The 20,112-nt window shown below is 39.1% G+C and overlaps 1 protein-coding gene and 1 long non-coding RNA gene across 3 annotated transcripts in view; one reads left to right on the forward strand and one right to left on the reverse strand.

The window, feature by feature from the left end:
* Positions 1 to 20,112, reverse strand: part of slc4a5a (solute carrier family 4 member 5a) — a 47,152-nt gene that overhangs the window by 16,387 nt on the left and 10,653 nt on the right. For both annotated transcript variants that reach the window (XM_031296559.2, XM_031296558.2), the window contains exons 4-15: positions 18,055 to 18,184; positions 16,568 to 16,728; positions 13,090 to 13,242; positions 12,530 to 12,634; positions 11,505 to 11,560; positions 9,464 to 9,621; positions 9,276 to 9,363; positions 7,649 to 7,803; positions 7,116 to 7,244; positions 6,557 to 6,731; positions 3,353 to 3,486; positions 765 to 1,036 (exon numbers count right to left, since the gene is read on the reverse strand). In XM_031296559.2, the coding sequence (XP_031152419.1) occupies positions 765 to 1,036; positions 3,353 to 3,486; positions 6,557 to 6,731; positions 7,116 to 7,244; positions 7,649 to 7,803; positions 9,276 to 9,363; positions 9,464 to 9,621; positions 11,505 to 11,560; positions 12,530 to 12,634; positions 13,090 to 13,242; positions 16,568 to 16,728; positions 18,055 to 18,184 (1,716 nt within the window). The remainder of the gene's footprint in view (positions 1 to 764; positions 1,037 to 3,352; positions 3,487 to 6,556; positions 6,732 to 7,115; positions 7,245 to 7,648; positions 7,804 to 9,275; positions 9,364 to 9,463; positions 9,622 to 11,504; positions 11,561 to 12,529; positions 12,635 to 13,089; positions 13,243 to 16,567; positions 16,729 to 18,054; positions 18,185 to 20,112) is intronic.
* Positions 16,646 to 18,284, forward strand: LOC118494482. Its single transcript, XR_004896638.1, has 2 exons — positions 16,646 to 16,762; positions 18,062 to 18,284. It is a non-coding gene; the product is annotated as an uncharacterized LOC118494482 (long non-coding RNA).

Genomic DNA, 20,112 nt, shown 5'->3' on the forward strand with positions numbered 1-20,112 from the left:
CCAATCTACAACATTAGCTGCTGACAATGTATTAATAAGCTACATCAAAATGGGAGTCATATCCACAGGACAAGCGATAAGCAAACATGAAATAGATGTTTGAGATCTTGTAATTTCTTGCATTAGAAGGTTTGCCATTCTGCTCCTGACTGTTAACCAGTCTACAAACTGTTTTGTTTGTATTACCCCAGTTTAAAAGGAAAATGTATATGCAACTGAAACCGATGGCAGGAAATGATTTCATTAACTTATGGTATGCTCTGGAAAATGGTTGGCAGTGTATATGTAATTAGTACCTAATTAATATTAATTAATAATAATTAATTAATTAATAACAGAATTTGATATGGAAAAATAAGGTTAGCACCCTTCACTAATGAGAACTGGACTCTTTTCTCAGTTCAAGCTCTACATTGTTACTTAGGCTAATAAGATTAATGTTCTTCACTATAACGGTTTGATATTTTATTCATATTTTATTTATTATTACTGTATATTTGTTTTTATTATATATGTTAAAAGTCTGGATAATATATGTTGTTTGTATATGTTGTTTGTATACCTGGAATGGTAACAAAAATAATTTCCCCCTGGGATTATTAAAGTATTTCTGATTCTGATTCTGATAAACTGAATACAGGTGGTTTTAGTCTCCTCTAGAACCTGCCTGTGTCATCAGGCTACTGAGCCCAAAAAGAGACACTTGTAGTCACAGATAACCCCCCTCCCCCCCTGCATATCCCTGAGTCAAGGGTTGAACTCACTCAGGTCTGGAGCCAGGCATTCGCACTTGTAGGTGGTGACGTAATCAGGCTTAAAGTCAGTGTTGATGGGGTAATACTTGAAGGAGCCCACCATCTTCTTGATGGCATCCGAGATGAAGATGAAGGAGATGAGGCTGGAGAAGCCCTCCTCAGTGAAGCGTGTCATGTATTTAATGATGTAACTGGCATCTGTAGCTACCAGGAGGAAACACTGCAGGCAGGAGTGCATGCCGATCCACAGACGCAGCTCCATGTAATCTATGCCGTTGTTTCTTTTGGAAGTGAGGAGTAAGAGAAGCATGGTGATACACCGATATAGGGAATTTATGAATACAACCAAAACAAACATATCCAATGCTGCACTTCTGCACCATATATCAGTCCCTCCAGGATTTTGCGGCCTTTTTTTGAGATTGTTGCAGCCCAAAATGCCTGATTTCGTGGGAGCTTTTTTTTTTTTTTTTTATAGTTCTTTAAAAATAAAAAGGACACTTGTTTTGGGGAGAATAAAATTACTCTGGGCTGAGATTTCCTAGTAACCTTATCAAAAAGGCTCAGGATGCTGCAAATGTTGGTATAATATGAAAATGGCTGGTGGATTTAAGACAAAAAATAACAATTTATTGAATTAATCAAATCTGAACATATGTGTCAGTAGCTATGTTTCCATCCACACGTTTTTATCCGAATTAAGTGCTATCGAATGAAAAATGCCTTATGGAAACAGTAAAATTCGATTTGATTTCATGAATATCGACTCAAAGGAAATACGTTCGGTCTCATCGGATTTTATCTTGATCGATATACGGCTTATGCGATAAACGCTGATGGAAACGTTATTTGCCGAATAAATAATGAATTGCGATTACGTTTTTGGTCATTTTATGGCTGCAACCCACCACAAAACGAAGAAGAAGAAGTTTTAGTTCATTTCCACCCATTATTTCCGCTCTGTTTGCACACATGGCGGGTGTCAACAGATGTAAAACCAAAGGGTTTCCGTGAAGTGTCTCTGAACTACGATCTCCCAGAACAGTTTGGAGCGCTGTCGTTCCCACACCACAGGCCACCTCCGCTGTTGTCGGGCATTTACGTGCATCTGCATCATCATAGCAATGTGTTGATAGCGTCGTCGTTTTCTTATTATAGCTTGATATGTCACTATCAGCTGGCACATAAGCACTATTACAAAATGTGCAATATTGATCATTTGTTGGTAGATGGCACGATCCATTTTGTCTAGCAAAACTTTGTTCGCAAATGTTTGCTTGAATGTTGTGCGATTCAGTGCGAAAATTAATGGAAACACCTTAAAATGTCTCAAATCAATTTGATGTACCAATTTGATCGCAAAACAGCATGTGAAGTCATTACGCACAGGTTTTTATTCACTTTTATTCACTAACTTAGCTAGTGGCTTGTTGATCTTTACATTGTTAGTTAATTATTTATCCTGGCCTGGCCTGGGACACACATTCGGTTTGATAAAGCACTTATTGGACTTTAATTTATCATTGCACTTACAATAACGAGCATAGCTGTCCTCAATTTAGGTCATCGTGTTATCTCATCTCCGGTTTTTCCTGCATCCACCCTGTGTGATTGTGTGTGTTTGCGTGTGTGTGCTCGCGTCAGTCGCGGGGGGAACTGAGCAGCCCTGCCCACTGCAGAGAGCCAACAGGATTGAAACATCAGCCGCTTTCAGCGACTTTAGAGAGAAAAAACGTTATGCGTACATTAATGTTTAAATGTATACAGGTTGACAGGACGGTCACAAAATGTTTTGTCTTTCGCTGTACGTTTTGTTGGTAAATGTGAGATGTTCGAGTCAGTCATACACGTCTTGTCTTCATCAGAAACAAGGAAATGATCAAGCCGTGGCCGTTCTCACTCCCGCTTGGTCATTGGCTCTCAGAGTCACATACTGACGGCACGTGGGACTGCTGGGATCGGTTGAAGTCGCAGGAAACTTCAGGTTATTAGTCAAATTTGTGGAAAAGTTGCGGTGATTGGTCAAAATTGCGAGTCGCACCAAATTTCTGGTGATTGGTTGAATTCGCGTGAATTGGCATGATCGCGACATTGTGAAATCCTGGAGGGACTGAAGGTAAAAAGATTTCACAAATACAGTAACTAATTCTTACTAGTTTGACCGTCGACCTATCAAAATGCTCATGGGGTTAGTATTTTGAAATTAAAATGGCCATATGACATTATACAGTCACCTAGTTAGCAGCATATGTATAGGAAGAGTTTCGTTACACAGTTTGACTTAATCATTGCTGGAAGAAATGTCTATTTGTTATCTGTACATGTCAAAGGTTATTCTTAAAATTGCCTTGAAATCAAAGATCAGAATCCTCTAGTAGCCAGAAAATTAAAGAAAAGATCAATTTAACTTGAAGCCTAAAAGGAATAAAAGCTAGCAAAAACTGTGTATAGACTTTGATACCCGTCTGTGTTGTGTTTTTCTCTCTAATAGGATTATCAAATAATCCTCTAAATGACATTAAAGAGGGTGTCTACAGTACTCATTATTCCCACTATGTCAGTCTACTGCAAGATCGTTTGGCTCTAAAGAAGCTCACTTGCTGAATTCAAACAGGAGCTTTTCAAAGATGAGGATGGGTCCAGTAGAGCTGAGGATGATGAGGGGCTGACCGCTGAAGAGACAGAAGACCGAGCCAGCCAGAGCTGTACCCAGGAAACTCTCCATCACACCCTGGTGGAGAGTGAGGGGGGAGACAGACAAATTTGGTGGAAAATGAAAGTGCAGCAGAATTGGAAAAATAATATATATATATATATATATAGTAAAGGACACTTTGGAGTTTTAATGTATGCTGCTGATTTAATGAAATAAGTATGGGCTGGGTCATTGGTAAAATATTTGTGTAAATGTTTGTAACTTATTCACAAATATTTCTATATTTGTATGTGCTTTAATGTTATTTGTATGTGATTGACCAGGAATTCTGTGCACCTGTAATGTTGAAATGTGTCCCTTTGGTGGCACCGTAGTTTTGCACAAGGGAGGATGAGCTTTAAAAAGGTAGCTTGCGGGTGTGAATGGTACGCAGCTGTGTTTGAGAAATTTTGTGTTTCATTTATGAACTTTAAGAACTTGATGCCCGTTTCATGACGGAAGAAAGGACTATCGTGTTTTGCATTCCTTGGTGCGTGCAGCGAGGTACGATGTGTTTTCATTCATAGTAATTCAGAAATTGTTTGCATGTATGTATGGTCTATTTTGTTGTGTAATCAATGTTTGTCATCCTAAATGTTTGTTCACTTAATGAAGTTTGTATCCGTGAAAACACTGTTGTATCTATGTTTTCAATACAGTTTTCACGGTGCTAAGGTGACGATGGATTAAACGAATGTGGAACGTCATGCTGGTCTGCAAACTAAATAAAAGACACCTTACGCATCAGTCGAGACTCGCTCTTTTTGGATCCAAGGGCTGCGTTCAAACTTTAGATGAGAAGAAAGTAGTAACAATAAAACAAAGGAGACGTTTGTGTGTGTGTGTGTGTGTGTGTGTGTGTGTGTGTGTGTGTGCGTGCGTGTGTTGGTGGGCGTCTGGTGGGAGTGGCTGCTGTATTAAACAAGATGTTGTATTTCAACTTGACAGGGAGGGGAGTGAATACTCAATTAAAGTGCTTATCTGAAATAATTCCTAATCTGATGCAAAACCACAATGAACTAAAAATACTTGGACCTCACAGTGCAGTAGAGCCTGAGACTTATTTATGCAGCCAGATACTCTCTGGCAAGCAGAAGTTCATATTAGAGTCAGTGACATCACTGTTTGATGACTGAGCAGTAAAATGAAATGAATGATGATGTGTTGTAGTTTTTGCTCAGTTGTTCCAATATGAAAACACATTCAGATGACTGACATGCTGAAGTAGATATTATTTAATTCAGCACAAACAACATTAAAAACAGGAAAACAGTGTCATTTGTATGACAAACTAGCAGTGCATAGGTAATCTAACCTGATAAATATGACACACAAATTACACTTGAACTTCCTGAGCTGCCATCAGTTGATTTTAATCTATGGCTGCTATTTGCCTGTGTGCTGCAGCACTAATCCAGGCATGCTTTGGCTAGGGCTGGGTACCGAATTCAATACTTTTTAGGCAACGACTGAATTAGTATTGAAAAATGCCTCACCATTCAATACCAAATTTCAATACTTAAGGAGTAAATCTCATTAGAGTCAGGGAGCCAATAAGCATTAAGCATGCTTCTACCAAGATCTAATCATGTTTGTGATTGGCTGTCTAATGTTACACGTCACAGAGGCAGGCAGGGACAACTCCACATTACACAGAGACGGGGCTCACGTAGTAGGAGCTGAAAAAAAAGAAAAAGGACTTGTGCCGTAATGTGTGATGTTGTAATTTCTTTTATACAACTGGTATTGAAACAAGTATTGTTTAGGAACCGGTATTGAAGTCACGGTATTGGTATTGGTACCGGTATAGACATTTTTTAATGATACCCAGCCCTAGTTTTGGCACTGGACACATCTACCACGGACACCCAGACACAGTATCAAGCATCATGCATGCATAACTAATATGTATTGAATATGGGGAAAGGAAACATGTATGAATTGTATTGTAACTCCCAAGTGAATTGTGACATCCTAAATCAATTCTGCTGTAGCTGTTTTCTATTCTTTCTCAGACATGAGAGTGGTATCAATATTCTCATCTCACTCTCGGAGAGGAAAGCAAACAAGCATATTTCCCAAAATGACAAACTTTCTTTAAGCACAATTTGCAGGATCTTGTTTTCTATGAAATGCAGTTTTATATGAAGCAATAAGATGTTTAAATCCAAATGATGTCTGATATCAGTTTAGTGTCTTTAGAGAAGTGGGCGTGGTTAGCTGATTGACAGAGACAGACTGACATGCCACACATGAGGGCTGGCGTGTTGGTTGATCTGATTTAACCATTCAGTCATTGCAGGTGTGTGAGATGAAGACTCAGATTGAGGTTGTTTCCGGAGGGGGACGATCACGGAGGCAGCACGCATCAAGCGGAAGGCTGCAAACCACACGCTACCACACGGAAAACACTATTCTTGATTTCCAACAACACAACTTTTGTAAATACATCTTTTAAAACCTGGACCACAACAACAAGGAAAAGGGGGGCTGGCCTGACGAGGACGCCGACCGAGGATGCGACGCAGCGGACCCGGAGCAGAGGTCGCTCAAGACGGCGTGGTCACCGAAGCTGCAGCCATCTTCAGACGCAAACGAAAACAGTGGCTGGGTGAGTCAGTTTAACACAGCACAAACCCCTCTAGAAGTAGGAAAGACATACACTCATCCAGTCCAGCTTAGTCTCACTCTCACCTTGAATGCAACACGCAGGGAAATGCAGACAGGGAGATTAATGTTACCGGCTAGGCTAGCCTTTAGTAGCTGTGTTCCTTTGTGTTACCAGCCCAGGTTAGCTTAGCATTTGTAACAGTATATTTACAGAACATTGTTGATATTTTAAATAACATATTATTTATATTTCCAAGCTTGGTAAATAGCAAAAAAGTAAGTCTTTTGGGAAAAGTTCGATTAAACTACTTAGTTATCATGCAAAGTTTCCCGAAAATACCATTAAATGTTCAGCTAGCGATCAACAGCCTGACAGCATCTATGAAACCATCTTTGTTTAAAGTGCATATTTAGGTGATAAACCAAGTTTACATACATCGACTAAATAAATTCACTTGTTCTGTTTCCTGAGTTTGGCACTCTCACTCTGTTTTACCTGGTAGTTATCAGTAGCGTCCCCCAGTAGACCACCGAAAGTGATGGCGTTGGTAATGCAGCCCAAGTAGATGAATAGCACTGCGGAGATGGACTGAATGTGGAAACCCTCATAGATATCACTAGGCAGCCATGGCAATTTTCGCTTTATGTCCAGGTACAGACCACCACAGAAGCTATTGTACACAGACACACACAGAGATTAGGATACTTACAACAACAACAACAACAACAAACGATCACTGCATTAGATCAGGATAAAATAACATTTTGCACTACATTTCCTGCTGTAAAACAAAACGAGGTGAAACATTTGGTGTATTGGTCATTTAAGCACAGCTCAAATTGGCAGTCTAACACTGCTAATTTGACGGAAGGTTAATCTTTGTATTCTCAGCTAGGTGGAGGGTCTTTTGGGGAGTTTAATTTCTACCCAAATAGTTTTCTCACTTTGATAAATGTTAATGAATTCATATTCAAATTTAATTTCCATATGCCAGAGGCAGGTTAAGTTTGATCCAAACCTCTTAGCAGTTTGCCATGTGGCCTGGACTACCCACCGTCCAGTGAATGCCAGCTCCTCTCCAAGCTCATGCTGCACTGGCATCTCCTCGTCCTCAGCCAGGCCTCCTCCTCCTTCAGCTGTACCGTTCATCTGGCCCAGCTCATTTAAGGAAAACACTGACTTCCTGCAGAAAAGATAAAGGCACGGCACAGATGGGAGTAAATATGGGTGGTATCAGTTAATTCATGTATGTTTATTAAAGAATGACTCCATGAGTGCTGTTTCAGAGGCTTTTACCCATAGAAATAAAATCAATTAAAAAACATTTTATTTCTTTGCTTTTACCCATACAAGCTTTGGGCAGCTTTGGTTGCTGACATGGAGACGTTATTGCACCCTGCATAAAGTTCTAACCTCAGGGTTTCAATCAGGAAACTTAGCTGCCGTCTAAATCTTTGACAAAACAAGTTGATTTTAGGGAAGGTTTATCTTATCATACAATTGTTGTAGGCATATTGCTCATCGTGCCACAGACAAAGAAGCTGAGAGCTTAATGGGCATTACTGAGTCGGACAGTAAAACTCCAACCTTTTATCAGCTGAGGTGACTTTCTTGGGCGGCTCAATGCGGATTTTGGGATCCCATTCTCCAGGCGGCAGCACAATCACCTCATCCAAAAACTCATCTATGCCTGCGATGAGGTCCTCACGATCTCTGGCCTTGTAGGCTACATCACTGAAGAGCTGGGAGATGAAGAGAGAGATGAAGGCAGAGGATTTTACCATTTCAAGTGGCTTATATCATGGTGATAGTGATCAGCATGTACTGCTCCGATAATTTGGATTTGACTGTTTCCTATCATCTATGAGACTTGTTAAACATAAACTGTGGATGCTATATCAACATTTTGACTTCAGTTGGATTACATTCAAAAACAACTATCAGTCAGTAACTAATCATGCCCTGAAAAAACTGTGAGTCAAGTGGGAGCATAATTAAAGGGTTGATTCTAATTGGCAATGACATGGGCACTGATCCAGTTCTAGTTTTCTAAATGGATACTCCACACTGCACAACTCATTAGGATTGTAAACCAAAAACAAAAATAACACGTAAATATCAGAAACTGTTTAAAAAGTAAAAGCAGCAGGTATCTGCAGCAAGAGAAAGAGACATTCTGAGCGGTATGTGGTACCTTCATTGATTTTCTCCCTCCAACACAAACATCTTACAGTAACTTGATTCTGGTCTGTAAAAACAATCACTGAATGTGTTGTGCTCTACACTGCCAAGTTTCTAGCTATTAACTTTAATCCATCATATAACTGTAACCTATATAAAATGTAAAGGATGTATGTGTTTACTTTATGTTAAATGATAAATGGAACGCTTAATGAAACCATTTAATGAGATTTTGAAAAACATTTTTTTTTTTTACAATTAAAGCCTGTTGCGATCTAAGAACAGGAATAAAACAAGTGAGCAGCATTTTGTCATTGGATAGATGAGGGGACATTAGTATACAGCCCTGTTAAGCTGTGAGGCTGTACTTGAGCTAAATGCTAACATCAGCATGCTAACATAATCACAATGACAATGCTAACATGCTTGGCAGATATAATGTTTACCATGTTTTTAGCTTACTGTGTTAGCATGCTTACATATGCTAAATAGCACAAAGTACAGCTAAGGCTGACTATTTTTGGTAAGGTGGTGCAGGGAAGAGGTGAAAGAGGGAAGATTATAACCCTAACCCTAACTTTTATTAAAATGTCAGATTATAATGGGGGTAAACCTACGATTACTAAGCACCAAACTTACTGTCAGTGTTTGATTGTGGCAGGTGAACATACTATTTCTGTGCACAACTGTGGCAATTAAAAATAACAGCCTATTATTTCTAGAATCTGCTATTTAAATACATTTTGTGCTAAGTGATAGAAGGCTATAACAACTAAAATTGCATTCAAGAGAGAGAGTAACACTCCCATTAGCAAGCCATGGATGACTAATCATTCCAATAGAAGCCCTGCTCCTAACTGATGCTTAGCAATCAGCAACACTTCCAGATACACAATCACTTACATTTTAGCTTCAACTCCAGTACAGTAAATGACACGTTTTGTCCCCACATGTGTAGTGAGACACTGTCAGTGTCAGCATGTGCCATCTAATAAAGAAGACATGTCATGGAAACATTTTGCCAGACACTTACATCATCCACCATTAGGGTTGCTATGGCTCGGCCGATCTCATTATACGACTTCGCCTTTCCTTGGGGTCCCAAGAGAATAAAGAGGAATCTGTATGGTAAAGACATGTGTGAGGTGGAATGACAGGTGTCTGTGAAAGGGCTTTGTTGAGTAAGGGTGAAGAAGCGAAAGACATTGCAGATCATTTCACCTGGTGGGAACAGGGACCTCAGTGAGACCTCCTAGTGTTGTAGCCTGGGCCAGGCGGACAAAGGCTACAAAGGGTTTGTTAAGGAAATCCACTTCACCCACCAAGACATTGGATGCCTCTGCATCTCTGGGGATTTTCTTCATGAATTTATTTTTAAGCTACAGAAAGGAGGGACAAAGAGAGAACACAGTAAGACATCTTCTGAAAAGTACACATTCTGTTTTTTTGTAGCATTATTCTCTTCTCTTATATGTATTAAATGCAAACTATTAAGATAATCAATTAATTGTTGTGTCATTGTGTCATTTTTAAGCAAAAATAAGCAAGAATTCTGATTTGCTGCTTTATTTATCATATGTGATAGTAAAGTGAATACACTAGCTCTTTACTATTTTGACATTTTATAGAAAAAAAGCTTAATCGAGAAAATAATTGGCGTTTCCCCTACTGCCGTGAGTCCATGAACGAGGCAACTGTTACAGTAGTTCACGTATATAACAGCAGGACAGTCGAGTGTGTTAGCTAAAGTGCTAAAGTCAGTTGAAATGTTGTCAGCAGCCAAGTCGCTACAAGCAGTCTCAATAGTGAATGACACGCTAACGTGCTGACGGATTCAGTGTTTTTAGCTGAGCTGGACCAGAGAATATTCGGTGAAAACCATACACTGTATGGTTAAAACAGATCAGTGATGCTGTTTTGCTCTCATTGTTCTTCGTGGAGTTTGTCAAAGCAGTCAACCTAGGGGAAACACTGCAAAATGAATTGTTGGTTGCAGCCCTTTATTTGAGTCTGCAATTGCTGGATCTCTCTACAGGGATCATTAAAGCTTCTCACCATTTGTTAATAATAGTCTCTCTAAACTAGGCAGCTACATCTCGGAGGGCGTCGTTAAATTAGCAGACATTTGCAAGGTAACAACCCTGGGTTGTTTCATGACCATTAAGGCTCAAGAAACAGCAATCAAAGAGGCAAAACAAATGCAAGCTGACACAGCTGTGACTAAAAGTGGGATCACAAGCTAACCTGACTTGTCTGATTGCATGTACATGTGTGGCAGGAAATTGAACGGCAGCACAATAACACTCAGTGATGGAGAGCCTTGCCAATAACCCACAACCCAAATCTGTGGCTACATGTAAGGGGCCAGGCACGAGGACTGGACAACGAGATCCGTGCTTTTCCCAGTGCCAGTTCAATATTGACACGGACAATATGGCGCACACACGCACGCACGCACGCACGCACGCACGCACGCACACACGCACACACACACACACACACACACACGCAGTAACAAACTATCACTTGACCTAGGCCTGTAAATACAATGTGATTGTGAAACATCCAGCCAACCTCTCACAACTGGAGTACTTGGAACTGGACAACCAGGGCTCATTCTCATAGTTGCACTAACAAATGAAGTTCATAGCCCACATCACACACTCCTAAACAAATTCATTCTCATTAATTTATTTTTGTACATTACTCATCGCTGTGAATAACACTTAATCCTGACCTGTCTGTTTTAAAGCCCGGTAGCCTAATCCAAGCAACAACAGCACACCCTTGCATCAGTCCAAGCATGCGTCACCAGGTTTAAGCCACATTGTTGCATCCCCTCTACAAATGAGTGAGTTATGTGTTTGCACGCTTCCTCTATCACTAGCTGTCACCTCGACTAGCAACAGCAATGAAAGATTGATGCCACTTACACAGAGCTGGCTCTCGCCAGCATCGATTTAACATAACGCAATGCCTTACTGAGACATGAGATAGGTAGTCTCTGCAATAATGGAAAGTAACAAAGTGGGAAATGAGCATAAACCCCAGAGATAGCTTCCATACAGATAAATAGACATTTCACTATTATAAAAGACAGGAACGTGAATTTAATGACAAAGCCAAAACCCTGCAAATATAAAACAAACTTGCTTTAATAAGGGAAATGTTGATGTAAATCCAAGTTACCTTTTATTACCTCAGTCAAAAATCACTCTCTAATGTGTAATATGTAATGCTTCAGAAGATAGAAAATCGTCACCTGGTCTGTGCTGGGAGTATCTGCAATATCATTCATACTCCTACTCTGGGCGTGACCTGGAGTGCAAAACATCAACAAAAAAAACATGCTATATATTTTAGATAATCTATGACTCGTCATTGTTAATGGTAAAATAAGCTACACAATACAGCTATACAATACACTTACAGTTACCATTTATGACAAAGAAAGAGCAAGGTAAAGACAAAAGGTAGAAAGGTGGTTTTACTCCCCTTTTTTCATCTTAACCACACAGGGCATGATATGTATGACAAAGTACGACTTAGCAGTTAGGGAGCAATGCCTTCAGATGGAAACTTAAAAAAATCAAAAAAGCAACATGAGTGAAATTGGTCCCTTTAATGCAGAACACAAGTTGACGCACACATCACCTGCTTAGTTTTAGGATGCTAGTTGAAGATGAGAAAGCTCCAGGAAATTCAAGTTCAATCCAATTATTACACTAATTTGTTGAGATTAAGATCCTGCCAATCCATGAGTTGTTACTTCAAATAGTTTTTTTTTTTTTTTACATGCAAAAGGAAGTTAATTTTGGCTCACTTTAACAGATGAATATGGCTGATACTGACCTTTGAGCAAACAAGTATGTGGATTTGATTGTGGGCATTAAAATGCTTTTCATCTCTGACAAGACAGAGGCTTTTTCCTGACTGCAGTTAGTCAATATATCTGTATGAATTTTAAATATATCTTACCAATATATTTTAGGATTACATAGTGAATGAGGCGTCACTGTGAAGAAGTCCACAGTCTCTGTGTCAAAGCTGCTGGATATCAATTAGTTTTACAGTTCCAGTTTTTCTGTCCAACAAGACTCATGATGATTTTTTTTTTATATTTATTTACTTTAAACAAATCAGTATCTGCCTTCAAAAAACAAAACAAGCCCTGTCTTTTTAATAAAAACCTAACCAAATACTGTTTAACCTTAACGCATGGCCATAACGCACAGCCATGCATGTACGTTGAAACCACAAACAGTGCACCCATAGACAGACACTTACGCAGGCGACCATAGTTTGCAGATTGCTGTTTCAAATGGAGATCCTCTGTGGAGCGGTTAAAGTTGGCTATTGACCCCGGACCACCTCTGGACCCTACGTTGCGATCTGGCAAGCAAAGGGGAAACAGAAATAGACACGGACAGTAACAGAGTGTTTGTTTTTTTTTTCCCGATTTATCTAGCAGTATGTGTCCTGCCCGGATGAGATGAGGAAATGCTTCAGCACTAATTAACTCATCAAACATTAATACATCCCTTGTGGAGGATATGAGCCTTGTTGACTGCAGGAGTGCGTTCATTCATTTACTAAGTGAGGCAAATATATGCATGAGTTTTTTCAGAGGCTGCTAAATTATATGTGGGACCAGAATAGACTAATCATTGATAAAGAAAAGAAATCGCTATATCCCAGGGACACAAAGTGTTATTTCATGTGATGGCATGTCATAATACATGCTGTCCAACATTGTATGAAGTATTATTAATCATGGAAATAATGTCCCCTACATAGTGCCATTTCTTTTAAATGAAGCTTGATGATCATTTCCATGAGCTACTCACTGGTAGCAGAGCTGGACTTGCCGATGTCGGCTAGTGAGCGGTGGATTGGCTTCTTGGTCTGGTGTCGATGTTTCCTCAGCAGGACAAAACTGATCTTCTCTTTAAGCTCAGGAGATAACATGCCTTCCTCTATCTGTCTCTCGATGATGTCATCTGGAAAAGGACAAATTCATTTATAATTCACGTGAGGAAATTTGGCATAGGGTTCCAATGTTCCCAATTTGAAGCACTCACACATTGCATTACTGTAGTTTGTTACCATATTATACATTACAGTCTATGTTAAATGGATAAACACATGACGAGGGTTGATGCCCAAGCTGTTGACCTCAATTAAATTGAGTGTAGATTTGTTCATAATACTGACATTTTGGAAAAGTATTAAAATGGCCACCAAACAGAATACGCAAATGCCCTTTAACTACATATATACAACATACTGTGATAGTGTCAGACTACAATTTAAAGCATGTGAGTTTAATTAGCACTGAAGCACTGTTTGGTGTTCAGTGTAGAAGAATACCTTTTCTGGTTGATTTTAGTCCTGAGAGGCTTAGATTGGATAATGCACATCCCCCAGACTCCATAAGAGCAATAGACAGTTTTTGTGCATCTCATATTGAACTTAGATTGCCTTGTGTATTATCATCATCATGATGAAAGGATGTGGCACAGTGTCACTAGAATTAATCAATTTTCTTTACAGATCGATGTTTCACGACAAAACCCAAGACTAGCAAGCCAAATGTAACTTTTCCAGCATAAAGTATTAGTCTAAAATAGTCCTGTTAGTTAAACGTGTTATTAACGGCGTTAACACAAACCCATTTTAACGGCGTCAATTTCTTTATCACGAGATTAACGTCCTTTTTGACCTAGCAAACTTTGTAGTTTTTTTCACATGCTGTTGCAACAACTAGTAACGTTAGAAAAACTACAACACCACACCGCTAGACCGGAAACAAAAAAACAGGCACGCTGCACACACTTGTTTGGGCTTGCGAACCGGCCAAAGAGTAGTAGGCTAACGTTACGTTTTGAGTGGATGGCGAGAGCGAGACGCCGAAATGGATGCCAATAAGATTCTGAATGGAAAGTTTACTTTTAAAAAGTTGTCGAGGGGGACAGTAGTTTCACGCATACACAGCCTGTATAACACGGAGAAAGCAGCCCAACTGGAACTGCTGCAAAGTGCTGCAAACGCTGTCTCATTAAACGGTGATCACTGGACGTCAGTGAGTTATTTAGAAGTTACTGCACACTATATTGACTATGTATATCAGCATATGGTTTTAGGACTGTGTTGTTTGTATCGTTTTTTTGACTTTTTGTCATTTGGACATTGTCCACCCCCTTTTCTGTCCAGGAGAATTGTTACATTCCTTATTAGAAAAATGTAAAGGTTACAAATGTCCTGCTGTGGCATCCGGTTTTTGGACCATTTTGTTTGTACTGTATAAGCAAAGTGTTAGTGTTACATCTCAGTTAGGTTAGGTACTTGTAGGAATTGTGCAATAATGACAGATTCACACATTTTTCTTTTGTTTACAGTAAATAAATAATAAACAATTACAAATCAAGTTCATAAAGTAACTTTCTTTGCATTCATTTGATTCCCAATTAAGATACACTGGTAAGAATGAATTTCCATTGTTTTTTTTTAAGATAATTTTGTTGGGCATTTTCGGCCTTCATTTTGCCAGGAAAGCTGAAGACATGAAAGGGAAAGAGAGAGAGGGGGAATGACATGCAGCAAAGGGCCGCAGGTCAGAGTCGAACCCAGGCCCGCTGCGTCGAGGAGTAAACCTCTATATATGGGCGCCCGCTCAACCAACTGAGCTATACGGGCGCCCGTGGCTTTCTGCTGTTAATATGTACTTAAAAACAGTTCGGAAATGCATACAATGCAGACATGCGATTAATCGTGATTAACTATAGGAATTTGGCGATTAATCGCGATTAAAAAAAAAAAATTAATTGTTTGACAGCCCTAATCTAAAAGCATTCTACCAATCACTTGACCAAGTGGGAAACTGAGGTATAGGCAACAACATTGAGATATGTACAATGCACACAAAAACTGGCAGTTGGGGCGCCAAAACAATACTGGAAAATGACTTTCTTGTAAAATATTATATGAATTATCTAACAGTCGTTTTATGTGAAAATTAATTAATTTCCTTTAAAAAAAATTGAAATTTTATGGTTATTTACATTTACAGGTTTTCTATGTTCTTATGTCCTTAACATATCTTCTTATGTTTTGTAGTTTTTTGATATTTTATTATTTATTTTTATATTATATATATATATATATATATACATATATATATATATATATATATATATATATATATATATATATATATATATGTATATTTGGAGCTGCAATTTAAACTACCAGCAGTTGTTTTATTTTGCTGCAAACTGGTTAACACTGTAACGTTAACTGTTGTCAATGATTCTTTTTCTATTGATTATTTATTTGATTTATCAATGCATCTGCAGCTTCCACTTTGCCATGTGATAAACATGTATGTGGAAAGTGGGAAAAGCATGAGTTGGCAGCTAGGTCATGCAAATATGTCAATATTTAACAACAGGGAAAGTTAAAAGCGGTTGTTTCTGGTATAGGGATATCCCTGCAAACTGTGTAGTTAACTGTTTTACCTGATAGAGTTTAGCTTTGTTTACAATTTAGCCTACTGTGACAAAGTAGCCTACACTGCCTTACTGAAATTAGCTCATTTGGTTAGCTAACAAGCTAGCTTACAAAGCCATTAAATGTTTATATACATGCTAATGTTAGGTACTATTTGTGTGCTATAAGGGTTTGTCCCAAATTGGTCCCTAGTTTAGTAGGTAACATTAGTAAAAACAGTAATACACAAAGTATAATATAGCATACAGTCTGAGGTGATAAGGCAACCCAGTTTCACGCCAGTTTGTGAAATGGTCACGTTATTTTAATTTATTGATTTGTGTACAGGTCACGATTTTCTTGTTTATTTCGTGTACAGGTCACGATTTTCAAACGTGACCATTTCACAAACTGCCATGACACTGGGCTGCTCTGGGGGACGCAACAACGGGGAAGCGAAACGCCACAACAGGGAAATGAAACGCCACACGCCGGCCACAACAACGGGACGGTTGTGGTTAGGAAAGAAGAACGAGGAAAGGAACTGCAACATGCGGGAAGCGATCCCCAGTCTCCGGGGTGAAAGTCCTGTGTTGTTTGACCCAACAATCTAGAAACAGCTGACTTTATGTGCAGTTCACCACAAAACTAGGAAAGGGTTTGGTTAGCTAACAAGATATTAGTTAATGTACATTACAAGCTGACATTGTGTACACAAAAATACACCAGGCCAAAATGATGCATCAGTGGCTGAATATAAAACAGAACAGATATTAAGAGTGACACACAATGAGAAATGCAGTTATCAGAAAAGGAACTAAATCTCGAACATCTCACCAATTATCTGAGGCAGTGAGTAGCCTTCCAAGTCCAGCAGCACTGTTCCCGTCTGGAGACAAGTCCTGAGCTCAAAAAGACTATGCAGGGACAGCGTGGACACGTGTGGTTTACTCCACCTTTCTCCTCCCTCCTCCACCTTCTCTTCGAACTTTACCCACCTGAAGGCAGCAAAAACACAGAGAGAAGGAGCAGGTGAGGAATACAGAACTGTCGAGATTTCTTTGAGCTCGGCTCAGCTCTGCTGGTGGTGCCCACTTCTCAGTATGTCTGTGGTAGGAGCTTGCAGCTGTATGGCTGGGTATTGTTCAAAAAAAATGTTGATACCGGTACCAATACCAATACCATGACTTCGATACCGGTTCCTAAACGCAATTTTTTTCGATACCAATTTAATAAAACAAAAAGAAATTACAACATTACACATCACAGAACACATCTTTTTATTTATTTTTCAGCTCCTACTACGTGAGCCCCAATCTCTGTGTAACATAGAGTTTTTCCTGTGTGTCTCTACAACATGTAATGTTAGACAGCCAATCACCAGCATTATTAGATCTTGGTAGAAGCATGTTGCATTTAGCTCACTGACGCTGACAAGATTTGCTCCTTGAGTCCTTAGGTATTGAAATTTGGTATTGAATGACAAGGCATTCTCAATACTATAGAGACAATTCAGTTGGTGCCAAAAAAGTATTGAATTCGGACCCTAGCCCTAGGCATGACACTGTGTGAATGTGAAGCCGAGTGTTTATGGAAAATAGCCGAGACCTCAAAGAGGAACAGTGTACTGGTGAGGCTTGTATTGCTACGTATGTCAAAGAATCATTTTTATGACTTTAAATATTGAACTCAGTTTGATTTTCTACCACTCTGCAGTCTGATAATGCCAACTACCTTCACTTTAGTTTGGTCTGAGGGTTAATTTTGCATTAATTTCAGCCAGACAAAATTTGAACCTTTTATTTCCGTTTTTTAAACTGATAAACATGGCAGCTCCTCTGGAAACACCAAATTCCATTCAAACTATCTAACAAAAGCAGTTTCTGAATAGATTTCGGATGTGATATTAGCCATGGAGTTGCAAAATCATGCTTCCTTTTACGTCTGCAATCAACCAATTTTTTGCAGCAGACAAAAAAAAAAAAGCACAGGTGAAGCTAATGACATTGATGACGACTCCTGCATTAAATCGTCTCAGTAATCCATGCCACTGAGTCAACACAATGCTGGGACTCTGGGACTTATTTTGAATACGTTTCAAGAGGCAGTGTTGAGTCACGCCATAATCCCAACATGTAGTTTGCTGGGCACTTATATATGTATTTTGGACCGGACGAATCATTTGTCGAGTGGATATACTCCAGATTTAAATCTTGAAGCAAAAGCAAAGCAACATAACACAAGAGCAATTGTATTTCTGAGTGATAGACGCGTGACTGTGCCTGAATTTAAGTGTGCATGTGCTTGTGAGTATTGTCATCCACCTTGCAGACTCCTTCCACTCCAGCTCGTCTCCTTCTCGCTGTAGAGTGTCCATCTCAGTGAAGAGCGTAGGCGTGGGCATGTCATCATCTTCATTCAGGATGTAACGTAGCCGCTCTGCCGCTGGAGACACTTGATGGAATGAAAGACTGTTTTAGAAAATCTTTACTATTTGTAATATCATTTTGATAGAGTCTCAACAGCAATGTATCAAATATAACCTAAAACATAATGGTAACCCTTGTGTTGTCTTCCATTCAACCATGCACATGCCGGTTGAAAACTGAAAATAAACACTTTTTCTGACCTTGTAGTCTTTTTTTTTTTTTTTTTGCCGCTTTTTTGACGTTTAACGCTTCTTTTCACTACCATGTATAAACACCACTAACACCAACTTATTACCACTAGCTTTACACTTCTTTTTGGAAACATCATTTATAGAAAATGATACCTAATTCTTGAGGTACAAAAGCAGAAATTATTAATTATTTAGACTAATATTAAAGGGAGGATCATCACAGAAGGGTATATGTCAACGTTCAGTTTAGAAACATTTCCATTTTTTTCCAAATGCTAAAAAATGAAATAAAACACCCTAAAATTCAATGAAAGTGGAGATCTGATATTTTGTTGTACTTGTGAAGCCGTTGTGTGGAATTATCCATGTTATTTTTGGATAATCAAAACAAGGTAGTTAAAAAAAAAAACATATTTCTGATACAGAAATTTTGAAAACGAGTCAAATTTGACCCAAAGACAACACAAAGGTTAAAAGAAATCTGGCACTCAGGAGCTGCAGCCTTGTAGACCTACAGCTTCTCTACTGGACAAAAAGGATGTCCCTTTTTCTTCACTGAGAGGTCAAATCAAACTGACCTGTCACTTATAAATGGAAATAGTGATTTCCAATGAATCAATAGACATGGAATCTCTAACTATAATCATTTTCGCTTACACCTCGATTACAACCAGCTGTAGGCTGTTATTTGTCATTGCAGTAATGATTGGAGTATTGAAGCCTACATCCAGATCACACAATTCTACCTGATTATAGGTAGTCAATTATGAGCCTACTGTACTTACAATCCATTTCATTATTGCATGGAGGTTGCTGCTAACCTATGGGCTGAGCTGTATGGTAATTACTGTACCGGATGAGTCAATTATATTGAAGCGCTATATTGACAGCCACGAACAATGAATTCTATGTCGTTTTATCTAAATGGCAAGCAAAAAACAAATCAACAGATTACATTCCTGTCCAGTTACACATTGTAAACATGTAGAGTTTGCCATTTAGTCTAACAACTCCTCAGTGGAGATTCATTAGCTACTTTAGGTGCTAAACAAACTAGAGCCCAACTTACGAATGAGAATTATCAGTCTATTTTTCTTTCATATGCTCTCTAAGTTGTTTACATTCCCTACACTGGGCACCATTTCCTCCCCTTGTTGTCTTGTACATCTTTATTGTACCTGCTATAATCCTCCTACTGGTAATGGCACCATATGTATTATTGATATTCATGTACTGACACACTCCAAAATACCATAGTCGTGTGTGGATACAGTCCAAACAAAGTAAAGACCTCTGCCGCACTTGCCACTGATTGTGCCACATCAATGTAGCAAAGTGGACAACCTTCCCGGCCAAAGTCTGTGAAAGCCAAAGCAGCTTTGGCTGGCTGTTCTGCCAGGCCACTTATTACTCCAACCTGAAACAGAAGCTACACAGTCTCAGACTGTGTCTCAGACTCCTTATGTGTACTGTTAAAACTGCTGGAAGGAAGTAAAAATCGAATGAAAAGCATGAGGTAGAAGAATAAAACAGTTAGAATGCCTGACACCGTCTGGTTCACATCTATGTCTTTAGAAAGCTTTGTGGTAAAAGCCACTCTGGTAACAGTGTGCAGAAAACTTGATATATACACCACACTTCACTGGAGCTATTTCTACAAGTGCAGCCTTACTTCCCCATATCCGCAGAAGTTGTATTAGAGGCTATTTATTTTCCTCTATTCTGTCACAAATGTGTGTTTGCATAACTGCAAGAAAGGTGC

The sequence above is a fragment of the Sander lucioperca genome, chromosome 2 (assembly GCF_008315115.2).
Source record: "Sander lucioperca isolate FBNREF2018 chromosome 2, SLUC_FBN_1.2, whole genome shotgun sequence".
Taxonomy (NCBI): domain Eukaryota; kingdom Metazoa; phylum Chordata; class Actinopteri; order Perciformes; family Percidae; genus Sander; species Sander lucioperca.